The sequence below is a fragment of the Hemitrygon akajei genome, chromosome 8, assembly GCF_048418815.1.
Source record: "Hemitrygon akajei chromosome 8, sHemAka1.3, whole genome shotgun sequence".
Lineage (NCBI taxonomy): Eukaryota > Metazoa > Chordata > Chondrichthyes > Myliobatiformes > Dasyatidae > Hemitrygon > Hemitrygon akajei.
The window spans coordinates 173831278-173857912 of record NC_133131.1 but is presented as its reverse complement, the minus strand read 5'-3'; the positions used below and the strand labels follow the sequence as shown (position 1 = coordinate 173857912).

The 26635-nt window shown below is 42.7% G+C and overlaps 1 protein-coding gene across 1 annotated transcript in view; it reads left to right on the top strand.

Moving 5' to 3' along the window:
• cpsf1 (cleavage and polyadenylation specific factor 1) overlaps positions 1-26635 on the top strand; it is a 136325-nt gene that overhangs the window by 24897 nt on the left and 84793 nt on the right. The window contains exons 7-8 of the mRNA XM_073055126.1: positions 1664-1810; positions 21214-21353. Of these exons, the coding sequence (XP_072911227.1) occupies positions 1664-1810; positions 21214-21353 (287 nt within the window). The remainder of the gene's footprint in view (positions 1-1663; positions 1811-21213; positions 21354-26635) is intronic.

Genomic DNA, 26635 nt, shown 5'->3' with positions numbered 1-26635 from the left:
ACAGAACTACGTAATAAAAAAAAACAACACAGAGAAAGTTACACTAGACTACAGACCTACACAGGACTACATAAAGTGCACAAAAACAGTGCAGGCATTACAATAAATAATAAACAGGACAGTAGGGCAAGGTGTCAGTCCAGGCTTCGGGTATTGAGGAGTCTGATAGCTTGGGGGAAGAAACTGTTACATAGTCTGGTCGTGAGAGCCCGAATGCTTTGGAGCCTTTTCCCAGATGGCAGGAGGGAGAAGAGTTTGTATGAGGGGTGCGTGGGGTCCTCCATAATGCTGTTTCCTTTGCGGATGCAGCGTGTAGTGTAAATGTCTGGGATGGCAGGAAGAGAGACCCCGATGATCTTCTCAGCTGACCTTACTATCTGCTGCAGGGTCTTGCGATCTGAGATGGTGCAATTTCCGAACCAGGCAGTGATGCAGCTGCTCAGGATGCTCTCAATATAACCCCTGTAGAATGCGATGAGGATGGGGGGTGGGAGATGGACTTTCCTCAGCCTTCGCAGAAAGTAGAGACACTGCTGGGCTTTCTTTGCTATGGAGCTGGTGTTGAGGGACCAGGTGAGATTCTCCGCCAGGTGAACACCAAGAAATTTGGTGCTCTTTACGATCTCTACCGAGGAGCCGTCGATGTTCAGTGGTGAGTGGTCGCTCTGCGCCATCCTGAAGTCAACAACCGTCTGTTTTGTATTGTTCACATTCAGAGACAGGTTGTTGGCTCTGCACCAGTCCGTTAGCTGCTGCACCTCCTCTCTGTAAGCTGACTCGTCATTCTTACTGATGGGACCCACCAAGGTCGTGTCATCGACGAACTTGATGATGTGGTTTGAGCTGTGTGTTGCAGCACAGTCGTGGGTCAGCAGAGTGAACAGCAGTGGACTGAGCACACAGCCCTGGGAGGCCCCCGTGCTCAGTGTGATGGTGTTGGAGATGCTGCTCCAGATCCGGACTGACTGAGGTCTCCCAGTCAGGAAGTCTAGGATCCAGTTGCAGAGGGAGGTGTTCAGGCCCAGTAGGCTCAGCTTTCCAATCAGTTTCTGAGGGATGACTGTGTTGAATGCTGAACTGAAGTCGATCAACAGCATCCGAACGTATGTGTCTTTTTTGTCCAGGTGTGTTAGGGCCAGGTGGAGGGTGGTGGCAATGGCGTCGTCTGTTGAGCGGTTGGGATGGTACGCAAACTGCAGGGGGTCCAGTGAGGGGGGCAGCAGGGTCTCGATATGCCTCATGACGAGCCTCTCGAAACACTTCATGATGATGGATGTAAGTGCAACGTAGTCATTTGGTTAAATGGTAGTCATTTAGGCAGGACACTGAAGACTTCTTCGGCACAGGGACGATGACTCAGCAGGTCAGGCAGTATCTATGAAAATGAATAAACAGTTGATGTTTTGGGCCAAGACCCTTCTTCAGGAGTCCACTCTGCAACTTTTTCCGATCCCTTCCATTTACTTAATGTAATTTATTGTTTTTATTATTATGGTTTGGAGCAGCAGTACATTGCAAACCAACAAATTTCATAACATTTTCCAGTGATATTAAACCAGGTTCTGATTCTGTCTCATGCTAATTTGGAGGGTTGTATAACATTTCAAAGCAGCATCTATGCAGAGGGAAATTACATTAAACTTATCAGCACTCTTTCCCACAGGCAGAAATCCAGTTTTCTTCCCAGTTACATCATTGACGTTCGGGAGCTGGATGAGAAGCTGCTGAATGTGATTGACATGCAGTTCCTGTACGGTTACTATGAGCCCACGCTACTCATCCTCTATGAGCCTAACCAGACGTGGCCTGGGTATGTACAAACTGTTCCCTTTTAAATGCAATACTTTGGATTGTGGTTTATTGGGCCATCGATTCATCCGCGCACCTGCTTAATTGGGACAACTCTTAAAAATCAAAAGCTGATTGAGAAAATAGCCGGGTACCCTTCATTTAGTTGGGACAGAATGCCACTTAATTGGGACAGAAGACTGCTGCCGACCAGTTCCTTCCTTGCGTCAATCGTGTGCACTTGTGTGGCCATTAAACTATACACCGTGCTTAAAGTGAACAGTTTTTCAATAGCGTTAGTTGTGTGTGTTTCTGTTCAAAAAGCAGTCATTTTTGGTCATTGATAATTGGTGAGAAATAAGCAGTTAGACAATTCAGAACTGCTTACTCTCTATGGTTTCAAGCATTTAGGCTTGGAGATGCCAGAAACTGCTGTTGCATAGTACAGAGTGAATAGTTTTGAAATAGCGTCAGTCGTTTGTGTTGTGTTATCCATTTGCGATGATGAACACCAATTCAAAAAGTAGTGATTTTTGATTATTTTTTTTATTTTGACTCTAAGCAGGAAGGCAATGATGGTAGTCCAGTATCTGCACTATGTGTGCATTGATTTTGTTCATTTACAGTCAGTCAAAAGAACACAGCAATCATGAATTCTTCTGGCAATAGCTATTAGGAGCAAATACACTTTTTTATGATACTGTACTAGTATTGGCAGTGTTCTAAATTGTTCTTTATTTCATTTAAATGTAGCATTTGTTATTCAGTTTGCCTTTGTTATACCTTTTAACTATTTCCATGAAACTTCATGGAATTGGGGCAGCCGCTTAATTGGGCCAAAATATTCTGGTGTTGATATGTCCAGGTTATCTGGAATCCACTAGCTGTAAAAATACACACCAGCAGCTTCTGAAAGACCAAAAGCTATATTCATGTTTTGTGTGGAAATCTGTACAATTTAAGGTTACAAGAGGATATAGACAGACTGCAGAGTTGGGCAGAAAAATGGCAGATGGAGTTCAATCTGGACAAGTGTGAGGTGATGCATTTTGGAAGGACAAACCAGAAGACTGAGTACAGGATTAATGGTCAGTTACTTAAGAGTGTGGATGAATAAAGGGACCTTGGGGTTCAAATCCATACATCCCTCAAGGTCGCTGCGCAGGTTGATAGGGTAGTTAAGAAGGCCTATGGGATGCTAGGCTTCATAAACGGGGATTGAGCTCAAGAGTAGAGAGGTCATGTTGCAATTCTATAAATCTCTGGTGAGACCGCACTTAGAGTATTGTGTTCAATTCTGGTCACCTCATTATAGGAAGGATGTGGAAGCTGTGGAGAGGGTACAGAGGAGATTTGCCTGGTTTGGAGAACAAGTCATATGAAGCAAGGTTAGCAGAGCTGGGACTTTTCTCTTGGAGCGTAGAAGAATGAGAGGGGACTTGATAGAGGTCTACAAGATTATGAGAGGCATAGATAGGGTGGATAGTCGGTACCTGTTTGCCAGGGCACCAATAGCAAACACCAGAGGGCATATATACAAAATTAAGGGAGGGAAGTTTAGGGGAGACATCGGGGTAAGTTTCTTTTTCACACAGAGGGTTGTGAGTGCCTGGAATGACTTGCCAGGGATGGTGGTGGAGACTAAAACATTAGGGGTATTTAAGAGCCTCTTGGACAGGCACATGGATGAAAGAAAAATGGAGGGTTATGGGGTAGTGTGGGTTTAGTACTTTTTTTTAAAGGATTATATGGGTTGGCACAACATGGAGGGCTGAAGGGCCTGTACTGTACTGTAGTGTTCTATGGTTCTTCTTTAAGAAGCTATCAGACTTGTTGAAGAATCAATTTTTCAGGGTTCTTTTTGGATTGTTCTTATATTTGCTTTCCTTATTGTCAGTCATTCTCTGCATTTCAATTGTGCACTTACTCTACTTGTCGGAATTGAGTCATTTATTAATAATTTCAGAGCTTTCACCCACACTGATGAATCTTTGTAAAATGTTAGAACATATAACATTAGGGCGTGGTACAGGCACTTCAGCGCATGATGTTGTACCAGTCTTTTAACCTACACTAAGATCAATCTAACCGTTTTCTCCAACATAGCCCTCCATTTTTCTATCATCCATGTGCCTATCCGAGAGTCTCTTAAGTAACCCTAACATAGATGCCTATGCCATCACCCCTGGCATTCATGCCTCTGCCACTGTGTTTAAAAACAAACTTGTGTCTGACATCTTTTGCCTCTCTCTCTCTTCCCCCCCCCCCCCCCCCCACCATGATTTCCTCCTGTTCTTTTAAAGTTATGCCTCTGGTATTTCCACCTTGGGAAAAAGTCTCTGGCTATCCACTCGACCTATGCCTCTTATATGTACTCCTCTTATCAAGTTGTCTCTCATCCTCCTTTACTCCAAAGAGAAAAGGCCTAGCTCGCTCAACACAAGCTCCCTTGTCCAGACAGCATCCTGGTAAATCCCTGCAGTTTTTCTAAAGCTGCCACATCCTTCCTATAATGAGATGACCAGAACTGAACACAGTATTCCAGGTGAGGTCTAAGCAGTGTTTTATAGAGCTGCAACATTTCCTTGGAGTTCTTAAATTCTATCCCCGACGAATGAAAGCCAACACGCCATAAATCTTCTTAACATCCTATCAACTTGTGCAGCAAGGTTCATTAACAAATCTGGGATTACGAGATGCAGAGTAGTGTCTGAGAGGTGTCTCGGAAAACTGCAGTGCTGAGCCGTTATCATTAGTTGTGTGGTGTTCACTCAGCCGTGTCCTCTTCAAATCTTGTTGCAGCTCATGGCTTTGGTGCTGGCAATTAACTCCCAGAAATACAGGCACAGATGCAGATTTTTAATTAGGCCCAGAGCTGTGTGACACACTTTGCTGCCGCCCTGTAGAGGAATCACAGTGATACAGATGAGGTGAAAAAGAGATATTGCTAATTAAAGGGAAGCAGAACATAATGGAAATTACACAATTGGAGGTCATTGGGAATGGCAATGGTTATTAGTGACTGAGAGCTAGAAAGAACAATTGTGGAGAAGACTTATAGCTACAAATATTAAGGTATAATATTCTTTGGAACCAATTAGTTTTTTTACAGAGAAATTTGGAGTCCCGAGCTGCAGTAAACAAATTAATTTTTTACAGAGAGAGTCCTGAATTGCAGTTAAGGATATTGCTGGGACCGGAGTTATAGGGAAAGATTGAATAAGTTTGGGTTTATCCCCTGGAGCGTAGAAGAATGAGGAGAGATTTGATAGAGGTTTGCAAAATTATGAGGGTGTAGATAGGATAAATGTAAGCTTTTTCCATTGAGGTGGGTGAGACTAGAACCAGAGGTCATAGGTTAATGGTTAAAAAAATGGAAATAATTAAGAGAAACCTGAGAGGGAACTTCTTCACTGGAGGATGCTGTGAGTGTGGAGCAAGCTGCCAATGGATGTGGGCCTGATTGCCACGCTTAAGAGAAGTTTGGATAAGTACATGAATGGGAAGGACATGGAGGTCTCTGGTCGAGGTGCAGGTCAATGGAACTAGACAAAATAACAGTTCCAAATGAACTAGATGGGCCAAAGGGCCTGTATCTGTGCTGTAGTGCTCTATGACTCTAAAGAGAAGTTGCTGTTAAGCTTTTTCAAGGATAGTTCAACTGCTGCATTTTACAAAACAAGACTTTATATTAATTTTAAGACAAAATTCTGCAGATGGTGGAAATCCAAAGCAACACACACAAAATGCTGGAGGGAATTCGGCAAGTCAGACAGCATCTACAGAAATGTTGACATTTCAGGCCAAGACTCTTCATCAGGACTGGAAAAGAAGGGGGAAGAAGCCAGAGTAAGAGGGTGCAGGTAGGGGAAGGAGGACAGCTAGAAACCCAGACAGGTGGAAAAGGCAAAAAGCTGGAGGAGGAGGAATTTGATAGGAGAGGAGAGTGGACTGTGAGAGAACAGGGAAGAAGGAGTGGGCACAGGGGGAGGTGATAGGCAGGTAAGGAGAAGAGGTAGGACGTCAGAGTAGGGAATAGAAGAAGGAATGGGGAAGGGAAAAAAAAATTCCAGAAGGAGAAACTGATGTTCATGCCATCAGGTTGGAGGCTAGGCAGACGGAATATGATGAGTTACTCCTCCAATCTGAGAGGGCCTCATCGTGGCATAAGAGGAGGCCATGGACTGGCATGTCGGAATGGAAATGGGGATAGGAATTAAAATGGTTGGCTGCTGGGAAATTCCACTTTGGGCAGATGGAGCTGAGGTGGCTGACAAAACAGTCTCCCAATTTATGTTGGGTGTCACCAGTGCAGAGGAGCCTGCATCAGTAGCACATAGATTTTGCAGCAGTCATATAGTTGGCTAATTGCATATTGCATCGTGCTGTGATTTGCCTAATTTAGCAGTTGTCTTCCCTAACAAACAGAATTACTTAGGTTGAGCAATCTGCGTTGTCACTTTGCCCAATAAGGGTTGGTTTTATTCCAATCTGTTGTCAGCTTGCCCAAGCTTTTATTCCAAGCTACAATTCAATTGACTAGATTTGCCACTGAATCAAATCTAATCATTTTGTGCATATGTTTCTGTCAGTTGAGAGTTTTGCTTGCTGAAAAGCAAAGATTGTCTTTATAGAAACGTATAGAAACATAGAAAACCTACAGCACAATACAGGCCCTTCAGACCACAACGCTGCGCCGAACATACTTACTTTAGAAATTACTAGGGTTACCCATAGCCCTCTATTTTTCTAAGCTCCATGTACCTATCCAGGAGTCTCTTAAAAGACCCTATCATATCCACCTCCACCACCGTCGCTGGCAGCCTATTCCGTGCACTCAACACTCATTTCATTTTTCAATCTTTTTATTGATTTTCAAATAAAGAATATACAAATCAGAGGAGGAGTTTAACAAACATAATATAAAAGACATATAAACAGCAATAATAAAAATAGAAAGTATATAATGTCAAAATCAAATAGGTAAAATATTATGCTGTTATATATACAATGGTCAAAAAAAAAACTACAACTCCTCATAGCAATCATAAAGAAAAAGATTGGAAACTATATTGATAAGGAAAAAAAAACCCCACTAACTAACCCGAAAATTGAGGATAAAATTTAAAAAAAAAAGAGAGAAGAAACATCCTTCCAGTCATCTCTGAACCTTCATGGACAAGGATTTTCTCCAAAGAGAATAAAGAAAAATAAATAAACAAAAATAAATTAAATCATGTGAAAATATTGAATTAAGCGTCGCCAGACTTGTTCAAAATTAAAGGATGTATCAAATGTCCGGCTTCTAATTTTCTCCCAGCTTAGATATGACATAATGGAGGAGAGCCAATAAAAAACAGTAGGTGGGTTATATTCTTTCCAGTGTAGCAAAATAGCTCTCCTAGCCAGTAAAGTTGAAAAAGCTATCACATGTTGGGCGGAAGCAGACACTTTTCTTGCTTCCTCTGGAAAAATCCCAAAAGTTGCTGTAAGTGGATTAGGTTGAACATCCACATCTATAACTTTAGATAATATTCCAAACGCATCCCTCCAAAAATTGTTTAAACTTACACATGACCAAAACATATGAGTTAGAGTAGCCACTTCCGCGTTACATCTGTCACAAATAGGGCTTGTATTAAGAAAAATATGTGCCAATTTATCTTTGGACATATGGGCCCTGTGTACTATCTCAAACTGAATTAAGATATGGCGTGCGCAGATAGATGAATTATTGACTAAATAATAAATTTTACTCCATTGATTATCTGAAAGTGAATGTTGAAGTTCTACTTCCCAGGTACGTTGAACCCTATCATTAGGCGACATGCGAGCATTCATTAACTTTATAAATGATAGCTATTAATCGTTTTTGAAAAGGTTTAAACTGAAAAATAACATAAACCAAATTTAAAGAGCAGGCTGAGGGGTAATTCGGTAAAAAAATCAGGTAAGAAATTCCTAACCTGTAAATATCTGAAAAAATGTGTATTGGGGATATCATATTTATCCATTAACTGTGAAAAAGACATTAAACAGTCTTGTAAAAACAAATCTAAAAAGTTTTTATTCCCTTAATTTTCCATGTTGAAAAAGCCTTATCCAAAGTTGATGGTTTAAAAAAGAAATTAGAATAAATATTACTAGAAAGTAGAAAATTATTTAATTTAAAAAATCTACAAAATTGAAACCAAATTTTTAAAATATGTTTAACAATAGGGTTAAGAGCTTTTCTACCTATTCTGAAGAACGAAAACGGAAGAGGAGCTCCTAATAAAGATAGATAGATAGATAGATAGATACTTTATTCATCCCCATGGGGAAATTCAACATTTTTTCCAATGTCCCATACACTTGTTGTAGCAAAAACTCATTACATACAATACTTAACTCAGTAATAATATGATATGCATCTAAATCACTAATTCAAAAAGCATTAATAATAGCTTTAAAAAAAAAAAGTTCTTAAGTCCTGGCAGTTGAATTGTAAAGCCTAATGGCATTGGGGAGTATTGACCTCTTCATCCTGTCTGAGGAGCTAACGAAGACCCCATTACTGAATTTTCCTCCAGTGAAGGGCGATCTTGGTCGTCTATATCATAAATCCAAAAAGTAATATACCAAATATTAATTGCCCAGTAATAAAATCTAAAGTTTGATAAAGCCAGTCCTCCATCTTTTTTTGATTTTTGCAATAAAAGTTTATTCACTCTAGAGCTTTTATTATTCCAAACATAAGACAAAATCAGAGAATCTATTTTATCAAAAAATGTTTTTGGAACAAAAGAGGGAACTGCTTGAAATATGTATAAAAATTTTGGTAGAATAACCATTTTTATAGCATTTATTTGACCTATCAATGACATCGACATAGGTGACCATTTAGAAAGCGCCTGTTGAGTATATTATAGACAATAGACTATAGGTGCAGAAGTAGACCATTTGGCCCTTCGAGTCTGCACCGCCATTTTGAGATCATGGCTGATCATCTACTATCAATACCTGGTTCCTGCCTTGTCCCCATATCCCTTGATTCCCCTATCCATAAGATACCTATCTAGCTCCTTCTTGAAAGCATCCAGAGAATTGGCCTCCACTACCTTCCGAGGCAGTGCATTCCAGACCCCCACAACTCTCTGGGAGAAGAAGTTTTTCCTTAACTCTGTCCTAAATGACCTACCCCTTATTCTCAAACCATGCCCTCTGGTACTGGACTCTCCCAGCATCTGGAACGTATTTCCTGCCTCTATCTTGTCCAATCCCTTAATAATCTTATATGTTTCAATCAGATCCCCTCTCAATCTCCTTAATTTCAGCGTGTACAAGCCCAGTCTCTCTAACCTCTCTGCGTAAGACAGTCCAGACATCCCAGGAATTAACCTTGTGAATCTACGCTGCACTTCCTCTACAGCCAGGATGTCCTTCCTTAACCCTGGAGACCAAAACTGTACACAATACTCCAGGTGTGGTCTCACCAGGGCTCTGTACAAATGCAAGAGGATTTCCTTGCTCTTGTACTCAATTCCCTTTGTAATAAAGGTCAACATTCCATTAGCCTTCTTCACTGCCTGCTGCACTTGCTCATTCACTTTCAGTGACTGATGAACAAGGACTCCTAGATCTCTTTGTATTTCTCCCTTACCTAACTCTACACCGTTCAGATAATAATCTGCCTTCCTGTTCTTACTCCCAAAGTGGATAACCTCACACTTATTCATATTAAACGTCATCTGCCCACTCACCCAGCCTATCCAAGTCACCCTGAATTCTCCTAATATCCTCATCACATGTCACCTAGCTTAGTATCATCAGCAAACTTGCTGATGTTATTCTCAATGCCTTCATCTAAATCATTGACGTAAATGGTAAACAGCTGTGGTCCCAATACCGAGCCCTGTGGCACCCCACTAGTCACCACCTGCCATTCCGAGAAACACCCATTCACCGCTACCCTTTGCTTTCTATCTGCCAACCAGTTTTCTATCTATGTCAGTGTCTTCCCCCCGATGCCCTGAGCTTTGATTTTACCCACCAATCTCTTATGTGGGACCTTATCAAATGCCTTCTGAAAATCGAGGTACACTACATCTACTGGATCTCCCTTGTCTAACTTCCTGGTTACATCCTCGAAAAACTCCCAACAGATTAGTCAAGCATGATTTACCCTTGGTAAATCCATGCTGGCTCGGCCCAATCCTATCACTGCTATCTAGATATGCCACTATTTCATCCTTAATAATGGACTCTAGCATCTTCCCCACCACCGATGTCAGGCTGACAGGTCGATAGTTCTCTGTTTTCTCCCTCCCTCCTTTCTTAAAAAGTGGGATAACATTAGCCATTCTCCAATCCTCAGGAACTGATCCTGAATCTAAGGAACATTGGAAAATGATTACCAATGCATCCGCAATTTCCAGAGCCACCTCCTTTAGTACCCTAGGATGCAGACCATCTGGACCTGGGGATTTGTCAGCCTTCAGTCCCATCAGTCTTCTCATCACCGCTTCCTTCCTAATGTCAATCTGTTTCATTTCCTCTGTTACCCTATTTCCATTCAACTAAAGGAAAGAAATTATACCTATATAGGTCTTTAAAATTTTTAGTAATTTTGATACCAAGGTAAGTAAAATGGTTTTTGGCAATATTAAAAGGTATTTGATCATAATAATCAGAATAATTATTGATATGAAATAATTCACTTATGTAAATTAAGTTTATATCCGGAAAAAATACCAAATTCCATAAATATAGATAACATAAAAGGAATAGATTTCCTAGGATTTGAGATGTAAACTAATAAATCATTCGCATATAACGAAACCTTATGTAATTTATTCCCTCTCCTAATACCCTGCACAGAATTAGAATCCCTAAGAGCAATAGCAAGTGGTTCTAAAGTCAAATTAAATAATAAAGGACTAAGGGGGCAACCCTGACGGGTACCTCTATATAATCTAAAGTAAGGAGACTTTTGATTATTAGAACCGCAGCTACTGGGGCATGATAAATCAATTTAATCCAGGAAATAAATCCTGGACCAAAATTCAACTTCTTCAAAACCTGAAATAGATAAGGCCACTCCACCCTATCAAAGGCTTTCTCTGTGTCCAAAGATACAATACATTCAGATTCTTTGGCTGAGGGGGAATAAATGATATTGACCAATCTTTGAATATTAAAATGTGAGTATTTTTTTATAAATCCTGTTTTCTCATTTGAGATAACATTAGGCAAGATATTCTCAAGCCTATTTGCTAGAATCTTAGAGAAAATTTTAAAATCTACATTCAGTAAAGAAATAGGTCTATAGGATGCACACTCCAGTAGGTCTTTTCCTTTTTTTGGAATCAATGAAATTGGTGTACTCAACACTCTGTGTTATAAAAAAAAAACCCAGAAAAAAACAAACAACTTACTCCTGACATCTCCTCTGTACCTACTTCCAAGCACCTTAAAACTGTGCCCTCTCGTGTTAGCCATTTCAGCCCTGGGAAAAAGCCTCTGACTATCCATACGATCAATGCCTCTCATCATCTTGTACACCTCTATCAGGTCACCTCTCATCCTCTGTACCTTCAAGGAAAAAAGGCCGAGTTTACTCAACCTATTCTCATAAGGCATGCTCCCCAATCCAGGCAACATCCTTGTAAATCTCCTCTGCCATCTTTCTATGGCTTCCGCATCCTTCCTGTAGTGAGGTGACCAGAACTGAGCACAGTACTCCAAGTGGGGTCTGACTAGGGTCCGATATACCTGTAACATTACCTCTTACATCCTAAACTCAATCCCTCGGTTGATGACGGCCAATGCACCGTATGCCTTCTTAACCACAGAGTCAACCTGTGTACCAGCTTTTAGTGTCCTATGGACTTTTACCCCAAGATCCCTCTGATCCTCTTCATTGTCATTAATACCATTAATACTATATTCTGCCATCATATTTGACCTACCAAAATGAACCTCTTCACACTTACCTGGGTTGAACTCCATCTACCACTTCTCAGCCCACTTTTGCATCCTATCACATCCTGCTGTAACTTCTGATAGCCCTCCACACTATCCACAACACCCTCAACCTTTGTGTCATCAGCAAATTTACTAACCCATTCCTCCACTTCCTCATCCAGGTCATTTATAAAAATCACAGAATAAGGGTCCCAGAACAGATCCCTGGGGGACACCACTGGTGACCGACCTCCATGCAGAATATGACCTGTCTACATCCACACTTTGCATTCTGTGGGTAAGCCAGTTCTGGATTTACAAAGCAATTTGCCCTTGGATCCCATATCACCTTACTTTCTTAATAAGCCTTGCATGGGGTACCTTATCAAATGCCTTGCTGAAATCCATATACACTATATCTACTGCTCTACCTTCCTTAATGTGTTTAGTCACATCATCAAAATATTCAATCAGGCTCGTAAGGCATGACCTGCCTTTGATAAAGAATGTTGACTATTCCTAATCATATTATGCCTCTCCAAATGTTCACAAATCCTGCCTCTCAGGATCTTTTCCATCAGCTTGCCAACCACTGAAGTAAGACTCACTGGTGTATAATTTCCTGGGCTATCTCTACTCCCTTTCTTGAATAAGGGAACAACATTTGCAACCTTCCAATCTCCAGAACCTCTCCTGTCCCCATTGATGATGCAAAGATCATCTCCAGAGGCTCAGCAATCTTCTCCCTTGCCTCCCACATCTTGTCTGGTCCTGGTGACTTGTCCAACTTGATGCTTTCCAAAAGCTCCAGCATATCCTCTTAATGTCTGTATGCTCAAGATTTTCAGTCTGCTGTAAGTCATCCCTACAATCACCAATATCCTTTTCTGTAGTGAATACTGAAGTAAAGTATTCATTAAGTACCTCTGCTATCTCCTCCAGTTCCATACACACTTTCCCACTGTCGCACTTGGTTGGTCCTATTCTGTCACATCTTATCCTCTTGCTCTTCACATACTTGCAGAATGCCTTGGGGTTTTTCTTAATCCTGCCTGCCCAGGCCTTTTCATGGCCCCTTCTGGCTCTCCTAATTTCATTCTTAATCTCCTTCCTGCTAGCCTTATAATCTTCTAGATCTCTATCATTACTTAGTTTTTTGAATCTTTCATAAGCTTTTCTTCTTGACTAGATTTACACCTCTGATCAGTTAGTGGTGGCCTTTGTACACCACGGTCCCAGTACCCTACCATCCTTTCCCTGTCTCATTGGAACATACCTATGCAGAACTCCACACAAATATACCCTGATCATTTGCCACATTTCTGCCGTACGTTTCCCTGAGAACATCTGCCCCCAGTTTATGCTTCCAAGTTCCTGCCTGATAGCCTCATATTTCCCCTTACTCCAATTAAATGCTTTTTTAACTTGTCTGTTCCTATCCCTGTCCAATGCTATGGGTAAAGGAGATAGAATTGTGATCACTTTCTCCAAAATGCTTTCCCACTGAGGGATCTGATACCTGACCAGGTTCATTTCCCAGTACCAGATCAAGTACAGCCTCTCCTCTTGTAGGCTTATCGACATATTGTGTCAAGAAACCTTCCTGAACACACCTAACAAACTCCACCCCATCTAATCCCCTTGCTCTAGGGAGATAACAATCAATATTTGGGAAATTAAAACCTCCCACCACGACAGCCCTGGGTCTGATTAGGAATAGTCAGCATGGATTTGTGCGTGGAAGGTCATGTTTGACAAATCTTATTGAATTTTTTTGAAGAGGTAACGAGGAAAGTTGACGAGGGTAAAGCAGTGGATGTTGTCTATATGGACTTCAGTAAGGCCTTTGACAAGGTTCAGCACGGAAGGTTAGTTAGGAAGGTTCAATCATTAGGTATTAATATTGAAGTAGTAAAATGGATTCAATGGGGGCTAGATGGGAAATGCCAGAGAGTAGTGGTGGATAACTGTTTGTCAGGTTGGAGGCCGGTGTCTAGTGGTGTGCCTCAGGGATCTGTATTGGGTCCAGTGTTGTTTGTCATATACATTAATGATCTGGATGATGGGGTGGTAAATTGGATTAGTAAGTATGCAGATGATACTAAGGTAGGTGGCATTGTGGATAATGAAGTAGGTTTTCAAAGCTTGCAGAGAGATTTAGGCCAGTTGGAAGAGTGGGCTGAACGATGGCAGATGGACTTTAATGCTGATAAGTGTGAGGTGCTACATTTTTGTAGGAATAATTCAAATAGGACATACATGGTAAATGATAGGGCATTGAAGAATGCAGTAGAACAGAGTGATCTAGGAATAATGGTGCATAGCTCTCTGAAGGTGGAATCTCATGTGGATAGGGTGGTGAAGAAAGCTTTTGGTATGCTGGCCTTTATAAATCAGAGCATTGAGTATAGGAGTTGGGATGTAATGTTAAAATTGTACAAGGCATTGGTAAGGCCGAATTTGGAGTACAGTTCTGGTCACTGAATTATAGGAAAGATATCAACAAAATAGAGAGAGTACAGAGAAGATTTACTAGAATGTTACCTGGGTTTCAGCACCTAAGTTACAGGGAAAGGCTGAATAAGTTAGTTCTTTATTCTTTGGAGCGTAGAAGGTTGAGGGGGGACTTGATAGAGATATTTAAAATAATGAGGGAGATAGATCGAGTTGACGTGGATAGGCTTTTTCCATTGAGAGTAGGGGAGATTCAAACAAGAGGACATGATTTGAGAGTTAGGGGGCAAAAGTTTAAGGGTAACACGAAAGGGAATTTCAGAGAGTGATAGCTGTGTGGAATGAGCTTTCAGTAGAAGTGGTAGAGGCAGGTTCGGTATTGTCATTTAAAGTAAAATTGGATAGGTATATAGACAGGAAAGGAATGGAGGGTTATGGGCTGAGTGCGGGCCAGTGGGACTAAGTGAGTGTAAGCGTCGGCACGGACTAGAAGGGCCGAGATGGCCTGTATCTGTGCTGTAATTGTTATATGGTTATGTGGTTATTATTACACTTTTCCAGGATCTGTCTCCCTATCTGCTCCTCAATGTCCCTGTTACTATTGGGTTATCTATTTAAAAAAAAAACACCCAGTAGAGTTATTGAGCCCCTTCCTATTCCTAACTTCCACCCACGGAGACTCAGTAGACAAACCCTCCATGACTTCCTCCTTTTCTGCAGCCTCTTCACTATCTCTAATCAGCAGTGCCCCACCTCTTTTTCCACCCTCCTTGTCCTTTCTGAAACATCTAAAGCCTGCTACTTTAAGTAACCATTCCTGCCCCTGATCCATCTAAGTCTCTGTCATGGCCACAACAACATAGTTCCAAGTACTGATCCACGCTCTAAGCTTATCCACTTTGTTCCTAATACTCCTTGCATTAAAATAGACTCATTTCAAACCATCAGTCTGAGCACATCCCTTCTCTATCACCTGCTTATCCTCCCTCCCGCACTGTCTCCAAGCCTTCTATATTTGTGAGCCAACCTCCCGTCCCCCGTCTGTTCAGTTCAATTCCCACCCCCCAGCAAGTCTAGTTTAAACTCTCTCCAATAGCCTTAACGAACCTTCCTGCCAGGATATTGGTCCCTCTGGGATTCAAGTGCAACTCATCATTTTTGTTCAGGTCACACCTGCACCCTGCTCCAATTCCTCAGTCACGCATTTATCCTCCACCTCATTCTATTCCTATACTTACTGTCACATGGCACAGGCAGTAATCTAGAGATTACTACCTTTGAGGTCCTGCTTCTCAACTTCCTTCCTAACTCCCTTTAGTCTGTTTTCAGGACCTTCTCCCTTTTCCTACCTATGTTGTTGGTACCAATGTGTACCACGGCTTCTGACTGTTCTCCTTCCCACTTCAGGATATTGTGGATGTGATTAGCATAGATGGGTGGATGCTTGATGGTTAGCACGTACACAGTAGGCCAAAAGGCCTGTTGACCATAAGACATAGGTGCAGAATTAGGCTGTTCAACCCATTGAGTCTGCTCAATGGCTGATTTATTATCCCTCTGAATTCCATTCTCTTGCCTTACTAATCTAGAACCTATCAATCTCCACTTTAAATATACCCAATGGCTTGGCCTCCACTGCTATCCATGGCAATTAATTCCATAATTCACAACCCTCTAGTTTAAGAAATTCTTCCCCATCTCTGTTCTAAAGATCAAGATTTCAAAGGCAGAGTTTTGCGGCAGTTTCTCTGAGTTAAGCAATCAATCGGCAAGTGGTAAAAAGAGCTCCCTCTCAGTCAGGTCCACGTTCAAGATTTAAAAGCAGAACTTCACACCAGTTTTCTCTGAGCTGGAGAATCTACATCAGGGCTGCGTAAAAAGAGCTACCTTTTAATCAGGAGGGTGATCAAGATTTCAAAGGGAGAGCTTCGGAGCGACCGTTCAGCAAGAAGGATTCATTAGGAGAGGCAAAAAGATATAATTCAAGGTCAAGTGGAGCTCCCATTCTTGTAAGTATGCCAGTGTTTAGAGTGGCTTTGGCTCATCTGGCTTGGGTGTGGTTAATGGTTTTCTAAGTTTCTCTGTCTGTCCTTATTTGTAAGGGCATAGTAGATTAGTGAGAATGGCTCCACAGGCAGTGTTTTGTACTCTGTGTGGGGTGTGGGAGATCTGGGAGACCTCCAGCTTCCCAGAAAAATACATCTGCACCAGGTAGTCTTGGTACATATTGGTACCAATGACATGGATAGATAAATTGAGGAGATCCTGAAGAGAGGTTTTGGGGAACTAGGTGTAAAACAGGATCTCCTGGATTGCTGCTTGTGCCAGTGAGGGAAGAACAGGATGGTTTGGCAGCTGAATCCAAGCCTGAGGAACTGGTGCAGGGGGCAGGGGTTTAGATTTATAGATCATTGGGATTTCTTCTGGGGTAGATATGACCTGTACAAAAGGTCGGATTACACCTGAACCCAAGGGAGTCTAATATCCTTGTGGGCTGGTTGGCTGGAGTTGTTCAGTTGGGTTTAAACTAATTTGGTGGGGGATGGGAACCGGAGTGATAGTGCTGAAGATGAGGTAGTTGGTTTACAGAGGCAATGTGTAGTGAGACTCCGAGTGAGGAGAGGCTGATGATAGGGCAAGATTGCAGTCAACAGGATAAGTTGCGATGTAAAAGGAAGACAAAATTGAAAAGGATGAATACAGGACTGAAGGTGTTATATTTGAATGTGTGCAGTATGCAGAATAGGGTAGATGAACTTGTAGCATAGTTGCAGATCAGTATGAATGAAGGCATTACTGAATCATGGCTGAAAGAAGTTTATAACTCGATGCTTAATGTCCAAGGATGCACACTGTATCAAAAGGATAGAAAGGCTAAGAATAGAGGTGTTGAATCATTGTAGATTGAGCTAAGGAACAGCAAAGATCAAAGGACCCCAGACAGTGGTAAGGGTGTGGTCTGCAAATTACAACTGGAGGTAGACAATGTATGCCAAAACTGCAATGTTACAATAGTCATGGGGGATTTCAATATGCAGGTAGTTCGGAAAAGTCAGGTTGGTGCTTGATTCCAAGAGGAGGAATTTTTAGAGTGCCTACGTGGTGGCTGTTTAGAGCAACTCATGGTTGAGCCCACTAGGGGATCAGCAATTCTAGTTTGGAAGTTGTGCAATGAACTGGAAGAGCTTAAGGTAAAAGACCACTCTTGGTGGCGGGGTGGAGGGGAGGTGATCATAGTATAAATAAATTCACCCTGAATTTTAAGAAGGAGAAGCTAAATTCAGATGTATCAGTATTACAGTGGAGTAAAGGGAGTTACAGAGGCATGAGAGAGCAGTTGGCCAAAATTGATTGGAAAACAACACTGTCAGGGATGACGGCAGAGCAGCAATGGCTGGAGTGTCTGGAAGCAGTTTGGAAGGCACAGGATATATACATCCCAAAGAGGGAGAAGTATTCTAAAGGAAAGATGACACAACTGTGAGAAGTGAAAGCTAACATAAAAGCCAAAGAGAGAGTACATAATAGAGCAAAAATTAGTGGGAAGTTAGAGGATTAGGAAGCTTTTAAAAGCCAACAGAAGGCAACTAAAAAGTCAATAATAAGGTAAAGATGAAATATGAAAGTAAGCTAGTCAATAATATTAAAGAGGAAACCAAAAGTTTCTTCAGATACATAAAGTGTAAAAGAGGTGAGTGGATGTCAGACCACTGCAAAATGGTGCTGGAGAGGTAGTAATGGGGACAATGAAATGACAGACGCACTGAATAAGTATTTTGTGTCAGTCTTCACTGTGACCGTATGCTGGAAGTTCCAGGCGTCAAGGGTCATGAAGTGTGTGAAGTTACCATAGCTAGAGAGAAGGCTGTTGGAACTGAAAGGTCTGAATGTAGATAAGTCACCTGGACCAGATGGTGTGCACACCAGTATTCTGAAAGAGGTGGCAGAAGAGATTGTGGAGGCATTAGTGATGATCTTTCAAGAATCACTAGATTCTGGTATGGTTCCAGAAGACTGGAAAATTGCAAATGTCACTCCCCTCTTCATGAAGGGAGAGAGGCAGAAGAAAAGAATTTATAATCCAGTTAGCCTGACATCAGTGGGTGGGAAGATGTTGGAATCAATTGTTAAGGATGTGGTTTCGGGGTACTTGGGGGCACATGATAAAATAGGCCGTAGTCAGCATGTTTCTTTAAGGAAAAGTCTTGCCTGATGAAGAATCTGTTGGCATTCTTGGAAGAAATAACAAGCAGGATAGACAAAGGAGAATCGGTTAATGTTTTATATTTGGATTTTCAGAAGACCTTTAACAAGGTGCCACACATGAGGCTGCTTAACAATCTACGAGCCCATGGTATTACAGGGAAGATTCTAGCATGGATTAAGCAGTGGCTGATTGGCAGGAGGCAAAGAGTGGAATAAAGGGAGCTTTTTCTGATTGGCTGCGGTGACTTGTGGTGTTCCACAGGGATCTGTTGTGACTGATTCTTTTTATGTTATAGGTCAGTGATTTGGATGATGGAATTGATGACTTTGTTGTAAAGTTTACAAATGATATAAAGATAGGTGGAGGGGCAGGTAGTTCTGAGGAAGAAGAGAGGCTGTAGAAGGATTTAGACAGATTAGTGCATGACCATACACTGTAGGGAAGAAATTAAAGGGCTGAGTATTTTCTAAATGGAGAGAAAATACACAAAACTGGGGTGCAAAGGAACTTGGAAGCCCTTGTGCAGGATTCCCTGAAGGTTAATTTGCAGGTTGAGTCTGTGGTGAGGAAAGCAAATGTGATGTTGGCATTCATTTCAGAGGACTAGAATATAAAAGCAAGGAAGTAATGTTAAGACTTTATAAAGCACTGGTGAGGCCTCACTTGGAGCATTGTCTTTGAAAGAATGTGCTGAAACTGGAGTGTGTTCAAAGAGGTTCACGAAAATGATTCCAGGTTTGAACGGCTTGTCGTATGAAGAGCATTTGATGGCTCTGGGCCTGTATTCACTAGAATTCAGAAGAATGGGGGTGACTTCATTGAAACCAATCGAATGGTGAAAGGCCTTGATAGAGTGAATGTGGAGAGGATGCTTCCTGTGGCGGAACCAGAGGACTCAGCCTCAGAATTGAGGGGCGTCCTTTTAGAACATAAATTTCTTTAGCCAGAGAGTGGTGAATCTGTGGAATTTATTTCCATAGGCAGCTGTGGAGCTCAAGTGTGTAGATATATTTAAGACAGAGATTGATAGATTCTTGATTGGCCAGTGCACGAAGGGATACTGGGAGAAGGCAGAAGATTGGGGCTGAGAGGAAAAGTGGATCAGCTATGATGAAATAGCAGAGCAGACTACGTGGATCTAATGGCCTCATTCTGCTTCTGTGTCTTATGGTCTAAAGGGACATCCCTCTATTGTGAAGCTGTGCCTTTTGGTCCTAGACTCCCTCACTTCTGCAAGCATCCTCTTCACATCCACTCTATCTAGGCTTTCCAGTATTCAATAAGTTTCAATGAGACCCCCTCCCCCCCCATTCATCTGAATTCCAGGAAGTATAGGTCCAGAGCCACCAAACACTCCTCATACGTGCTTGTGTTCTGGTCACCATATTACAGGAAAGAATTTATAGGAGCCTTGTTCTCTATTTGCTTTGTCTTCTGTGTGTTTTTTATGTTTATTATGGTAATTAGTTACATACTAGGGGTGTGGTTAAAGCGAAGGGAGTAAGTTACATATTCTTGTTTATTTCATGGCAGTTTGTAGCTCGGGGCTGGCAGAGGTCGTATCTTAATATCGGTTCAAGATTGTATATTTGTTCATTGCTAATAAAGGATTAAATAAGGGATTGGACTCTTGCATTGGAGCTGTGGGTGCTTCATGCAAGTATAACAAACCCATGGCAGTTGTAGGATAGTGGCCATTGTTTTGTTTTTGATTTTGATTTAGTTTTGCTGCTGCAGATTTGATTGCACCGATTAGTGTATGGAGGGGTTTATAAGGAGGTTGCTAGCACTGGACAGTCATTACTTTGAGAGGGGGAGAAAATGAAAATTGAATATAATTGGTTGTGAGGGTCCAGAGCTCACTGCCTGAAATGATGATGGAAGCACAAACCCTGAGCACATGTAAAAAGTTTTGGATGTATTTTCTGAAGAGCCACTGAATCCTAAACCAGCTCGAAAGTTGGAAGTTGGGATTAGGTTCTTGAGTACATTTTCTCTGAAAACTCCAAATCAGTTGATACTCAGTAGTACACAGACATTCTGTGAAAATGATTTCTTTTTCTCTGATTCTGGTAGTTTGTGAGGTGAAATAGAAACATAGAAAACCTACAGCACAATACAGGCCCTTCGGCCCACAGAGCTGAGCCGAACATGTCCCTACCTTAGAGCTACCTAGGCTTATCCATAGCCCTCTAATTTTCTAAGCTTCATGTATCCATCCAGGAGTCTCTTCAAGACCCTATCGTTTCCACCTCCACCACCGCCGCCAGCAGCCCGTTTCAAGCACTCACTACTCTCTGTGTAAAAAAAAAAGAGAACTTACCCCTGACATCTCCTCTGTACCTACTTCCGAGCACCTTAAAAATATGCCCTTTGTGCTAACCATTTCAGCCCTGGGAAGGAGCCTCTGACTGTCAACATAATCAGTGCCTCTCATTATCTTGTACACCTCCATCAGTTACCCTCTCATCCTCCGTCGCTCCAAGGAGAAGAGGCTGATTTCACTCAATCTCTTCTCATAAGGCATTCTCCCCAATCCAGGCAACATCCTTGTAAATCTCCTCTGCACCCTTTCTATGGTTTCCACATCCTTCCCGTAGTGAGGCGACCAGAATTGAGCACAGTACTCCAAGTGGGGTCTGACCAGGTCCTATATAGCTGCAACATTACCTCTCGGCTCTTAAACTCAGTCCCACGGTTGATGAAGGCCAATGCACCGTATGCCTTCTTAACCACAGAGTCAACCTGCGTAGAATGTTTAGGAGTACCATGAACAATGTGTTTCTCATTGTAATTCTCTTTCCTTTCCCTCTCTGTAGTCGAGTGGCAGTGCGACAGGACACCTGCAGTATTGTTGCAATCTCGTTAAATATCATGCAGAAGGTTCATCCTGTCATCTGGTCGTTGAGCAACCTGCCATTTGACTGCACCCAGGCCCTGGCGGTACCAAAGCCCATAGGTGAGTGAGTGAGTGACCAAGCTGGTGACCGGAGAATGCTGTAGACATGCACATCAAGTCAAAGTAAATTGTATTACCATAGACTACCTTAAGATTCATTTCCTTGCAGGCATTTACCGGATTTTTTTTGCCAATTAGACCATAATACCTGGGAGCAGATTTAGGCCTTGTGGCTCATTGAGTCTGCTCCACCATTCCATTGTGGCTGATCTATCATCTCTGTCAACCCTATTCTCCTGCCTTCACTCCATAACTTTTGATGTCATGACTTATCAAGAACCTATCAACCTCCACTTTAAATATGCCAACGACTTCCACAGCCGTGTATGTCAATGAATTTCACAGATGATTCATCCTCTGGCTGAAGAAATTCCTCCTTATCTCAGTTCTAAAGGGACTTTTTTTATTCCGAAGCCAAACTCTCTGGTCCTTGTCTTCCCCCACTATAGGAAACATCCTCTCCACATCCAGTCTACCTAGCCCTTGTATTTCTTTATTTTCCTCTAAATGCCAGTAGAATATTTAATTTTCACAACTTGTCTTCTTTTGCACATTATTTGTGTGTCAGTCACTGTGTATGCTTAGTTTTTTTGTAAATTGTGTTTCATTAATTTCCTATAAAAGCCTGCAAGAAAGTGAATCTCAGGGTAGTAGATGAGCAGATGGGGCTTGTCAGTCGTGGTTGGCAGCTCATCAAGGAGTAAGAAAACTCTGATCTCAAACCTTTGCCGTCTTTTGGCTATACCCACTCATGGGGAAGGCTTTGGGAGTAAACCCCGAGGGAAAAATCCAGAGCTGGATTCCCTAAGTTTAGTTCAACATTGACTGGCCACTCCTGATGGTGCCAACCTGCTGTTCCTTTGGATTCATCAGCTGGCTGAAGAGAGGGAGCCTGCTGCATGGGTAACAGCTTGCTCTCCACTTTGTACTGCTCTGGCTGACATATTGACAGAGCTAGGACACAACATCCATGGTCGATTCAACCAATAGAGGGCCACTAATAGAGGAACACGTGCAGTACATTGATAATCAAGTCACTTTTTTATTGTCATTTCGACCATAACTGCTGGTACAATACACAGTAAAAACGAGACAACATTTTTCAGGACCAGTGTTACATGACACAGTACAAAAACTAGACTGAACTACGTAAAAAAACAACACAGAAAAAAGCTACACTAGACTACAGACCTACCCAGGACTGTATAAAGTGCACAAAACAGTGCAGGCATTACAATAAATAATAAACAGGGCAATAGGGCAGTAAGGTGTCAGTCCAGGCTCTGGGTATTGAGGAGTCTGATAGCTTAGGGGAGGAAACTGTTACATAGTCTGGTCGTGAGAGCCCGAATGCTTCGGTGCCTTTTCCCAGACAGCAGGAGGGAGAAGAGTTTATATGAGGGATGCATGGGGTCTTTCATAATGCTGTTTGCTTTGAGGATACAGTGTGTAGTGTAATTGTCTGTGATGGCGGGAAGAGAGACCCCGATGATCTTCTCAGCTGACCTTACTATCTGCTGCAGGGTCTTGCGATCCGAGATGGTGCAATTTCCGAACCAGGCAGTGATGCAGCTGCTCAGGATGCTTTCAATACAACCCCTGTAGAATGCGATGAGGATGGGGGGGGTGGGAGATGGACTTTCCTCAGCCTTCGCAGAAAGTAGAGACACTGCTGGGCTTTCTTTGCTATGGAGCTGGTGTTGAGGGACCAGGTGAGATTCTCCGCCAGGTGAACACCAAGAAATTTGGTGCTCTTTACGATCTCTACCGAGGAGCCGTCGATGTTCAGTGGTGAGTGGTCGCTCTGCGCCATCCTGAAGTCAACAACCGTCTGTTTTGTATTGTTCACATTCAGAGACAGGTTGTTGGCTCTGCACCAGTCCGTTAGCTGCTGCACCTCCTCTCTGTAAGCTGAATCGGCGTTCTTGCTGATGGGATCCACCACGATCGTGTCATCAGCGAACTTGATGATGTGGTTCGAGCAGTGTGTTGCAGCACAGTCGTGGGTCAGCAGAGTGAACAGCAGTGGACTGAGCACACAGCCCTGGGGAGCCCCCGTGCTCAGTGTGATGGTGTTGGAGATGCTGCTCCCGATCCGGACTGACTGAGGTCTCCCAGTCAGGAAGTCTAGGATCCAGTTGCAGAGGGAGGTGTTCAGGCCCAGTAGGCTCAGCTTTCCAATCAGTTTCTGAGGGATGATTGTGTTCAATGCAGATCTGAAGTCTATGAACAGCATTCGAACATACGTGTCTTTTTTTGTCCAGGTGGGTTAGGGCCAGGTGGAGGGTGGTGGCAATGGCATCATCTGTTGAGTGGTTGGGACGGTACGCAAACTGCAAGGGGTCCAGTGAGGGAAGCAGCAGGGTCTTGATGTGCCTCATGACGAGCCTCTCGAAATACTTCATGATGATGGATGTGAGTGCAACGGGACGGTAGTCATTTAGGCAGGACACTGAAGACTTCTTCGGCACGGGGATGATGGTGGCGGCCTTGAAGCACGTTGGAATGGTGGCGCTGCTCAGGGAGATGTTGAAGATGTCAGTGAGAACATCTGCTAGCTGGTCTGCACATCCTCTGAGCACTCTACCAGGGATGTTTTCTGGTCCAGCAGCCTTCCGTGGGTTGACCTTGCACAGGGTTCTTCTCACATCGGCCACAGTGAGACACAGCACCTGGTCATCTGGAGGAGGGGTGGACTTCCTCGCTGCCACGTCATTTTCTGCCTCAAAACGGGCGTAGAAGTTATTCAGCGCATCTGGGAGGGAGGCATCACTCGCACAGTCAGGTGATGTTGTCCTGTAATTGGTGATGTCCTGGATGCCCTTCCACATGCGCTGCGTGTCGCTGCTGTCCTGGTAGTGGCTATGGATTCGCTGGGCGTGTGCACACTTTGCCCCTCTGATGGCTTGGGACAGTTTGGCCCTCGCTGTTAGGGCTGCCTTGTCGCCTGCTCTGAAGGCAGAGTCACGGGTCCTCAGCAGCGCACGCACCTCCACTGTCATCCATGGCTTCTGGTTAGCGAGTGTAGTAATGATCTTGGACAGAGTAACATCATCAATGTACTTGCTGATGTAGCTGGTCACTGATGCTGTGTACTCTAAGTTGGTAGAGTCTAAGGTATAATAAGTTATACTTTGACTTACTGTGTGTTTGCTACGTTGCCCATGTATATATGCATCTGTGATTGTCTTTATTGTAATTCATTTTCTCAGCAATGAGTCCCACTTAGCTAGCATTTATTGCTCATTTCTAATTGTCGGTGGAGAGATGAGTTTCATCCTTGAACTGTGACAGACAATGTAATGAAGCTATTCCCACTGCGTCTTTTTTGGGTGGGTAGTTCCCTGATTAACGCCCATCTGTTTTGATAGTATGGTGGACGATAGTGTAGCTGTTATTACAATGCCAGTGACACGTTCAATTCTGCTGTACCTGTAAGCAGCTTGTTCGCATATTCTCCCTGTGACTGTGTGGGTCTCCTCCAGGTGCTCTGGTTTCCTCTCACATTCCAACGACGTACGGGATAGTAGCTTAATAAAGGGGCGGCATGGAAAGGCAGCAGTTACTGGAATACTGTTGCAGCGGCAGTGACACAGGTTCAATTCCCAATGCTGTCTGTAAGAGTTTGTACATTCACCCTGTGACCACGCTCCTCTGGGATTCTTCCCACATTCCAAAAGCACAAGAGTCTGTAGATTAATTGGTCACATGGATAACTGGGTGGCACAGGCTCATTAGGCTGGTAGGCTGTTGATGAAGGAGACGTTCTTGTAGCTTCCTCTTTCTGCCAGCTGATTCATTGTCCATCATTGTTCATGATTATATGTGGCATGACTACATAGCTTTGATTTCATTCCATCTGTGCATTGAAGGATGTTGCATTTCCGATTTAATCTGTCTGTTTTGTTTAATTACAACGCACCAGTTGATTACTGAGGATTATAAAGCCATTATTTTTAATCTTTCCATATTCTACGGTATTTTCTTTGCTGCTGGTCAAGTTCTTGGCCTTTCACAGTTGTAAATTAGTGATCAGTTCGCTCCTGTACTGTTTTTTTCGGGTTCAGATGAAACATCCTGTTCACAGATGGAAAATGTATATGTGTGAAGGTCTGGCAACTGGTGCGTGTTTCTGCTGTCAGTGGCTGGGAAACTGAAGCCAGTCATTTTCAGGTAATCACATTCGGCAAATGCCTTCACTTCCTGAATTAGTTCCAGATCCCATTTATTAAAAAAAAAGCTGCAGAGTAAAACAGTGGCAGGAAAAAAGAGCGTATGACAGATGTCAGTTTGTTAATATAAATTAAAACAGGGCTGATAACAAAGTTCACAAGGATGTGGGATTGAGAGACAAAGAGAGCACAATCAGGCTTGCAGCAAGGAAGGTGATGTAGTGGAGTCTCAGGAAGGGAAGAGGATGTTGCTGATGAACTGGACTCTGAAAACTCTCACTCATTTCTCAATCATACTTTATTTACGTGTTCACAAGGAGATCGGCCTTGCCTCTCATCAAACTGTTCCGAAGTTCAGAGAATGAAATGTCTTTGTTTTCCCAAGTACAGAAATTGACGCAGGGGTTTCCAATCTTTTTTTATGCCATGGATCCCTACCGTTATCCGAGGGAGTCTGCAGACCCTATGTTGGGAACCCCTGCTAGGATACGGATATTGACCAATTGGTAACTTCGTGGATGTTCAAATTGCTTATTTGCATAATCAGACACCAGTCACGCTAGGGTAATGGTCGCCAACCTGTCGATCGCTGAGACTTTCCTAGTAGATCCCGAGGAGAAAAAAAAAGAAAATTGAATACACAAATACTGTTAAGAGATTGTTTCCAGGTTGCAGGGTTTAACTTCTGTTCTTTCTGCCCAGTGCGCATGTGTGTAGCTCCCCCGCCACGCACTATACAGTGTACTTCAGTGGTCCCCAACCACCAGGCTGTGAGTTAACCATATTGTGGTAACTTCTACTTTACAAAAAACCACTCGACAATTTGATGGCCAAAAGAGCATCTTTATCTGGGACTGCAAATGATATTTACAATACAGAGACTTCCAGGTACCTCATGCGGCATGGGTGGAGGAACTATATACAATGCATACCAGGAGTAAAAAAAAAGAGCGGAAGTAAAAACCCCGCCAACCCGGAACCCGCGTCTTGTTACCAACAGCTTCCCGATTAGTATTAACGTACTTTTAATAATACTCATATTACAACAGATATGATTTGTCGATATGAAACGATATGAGTCAGCTGCACCTTTCCTCATTCCCTGTCACG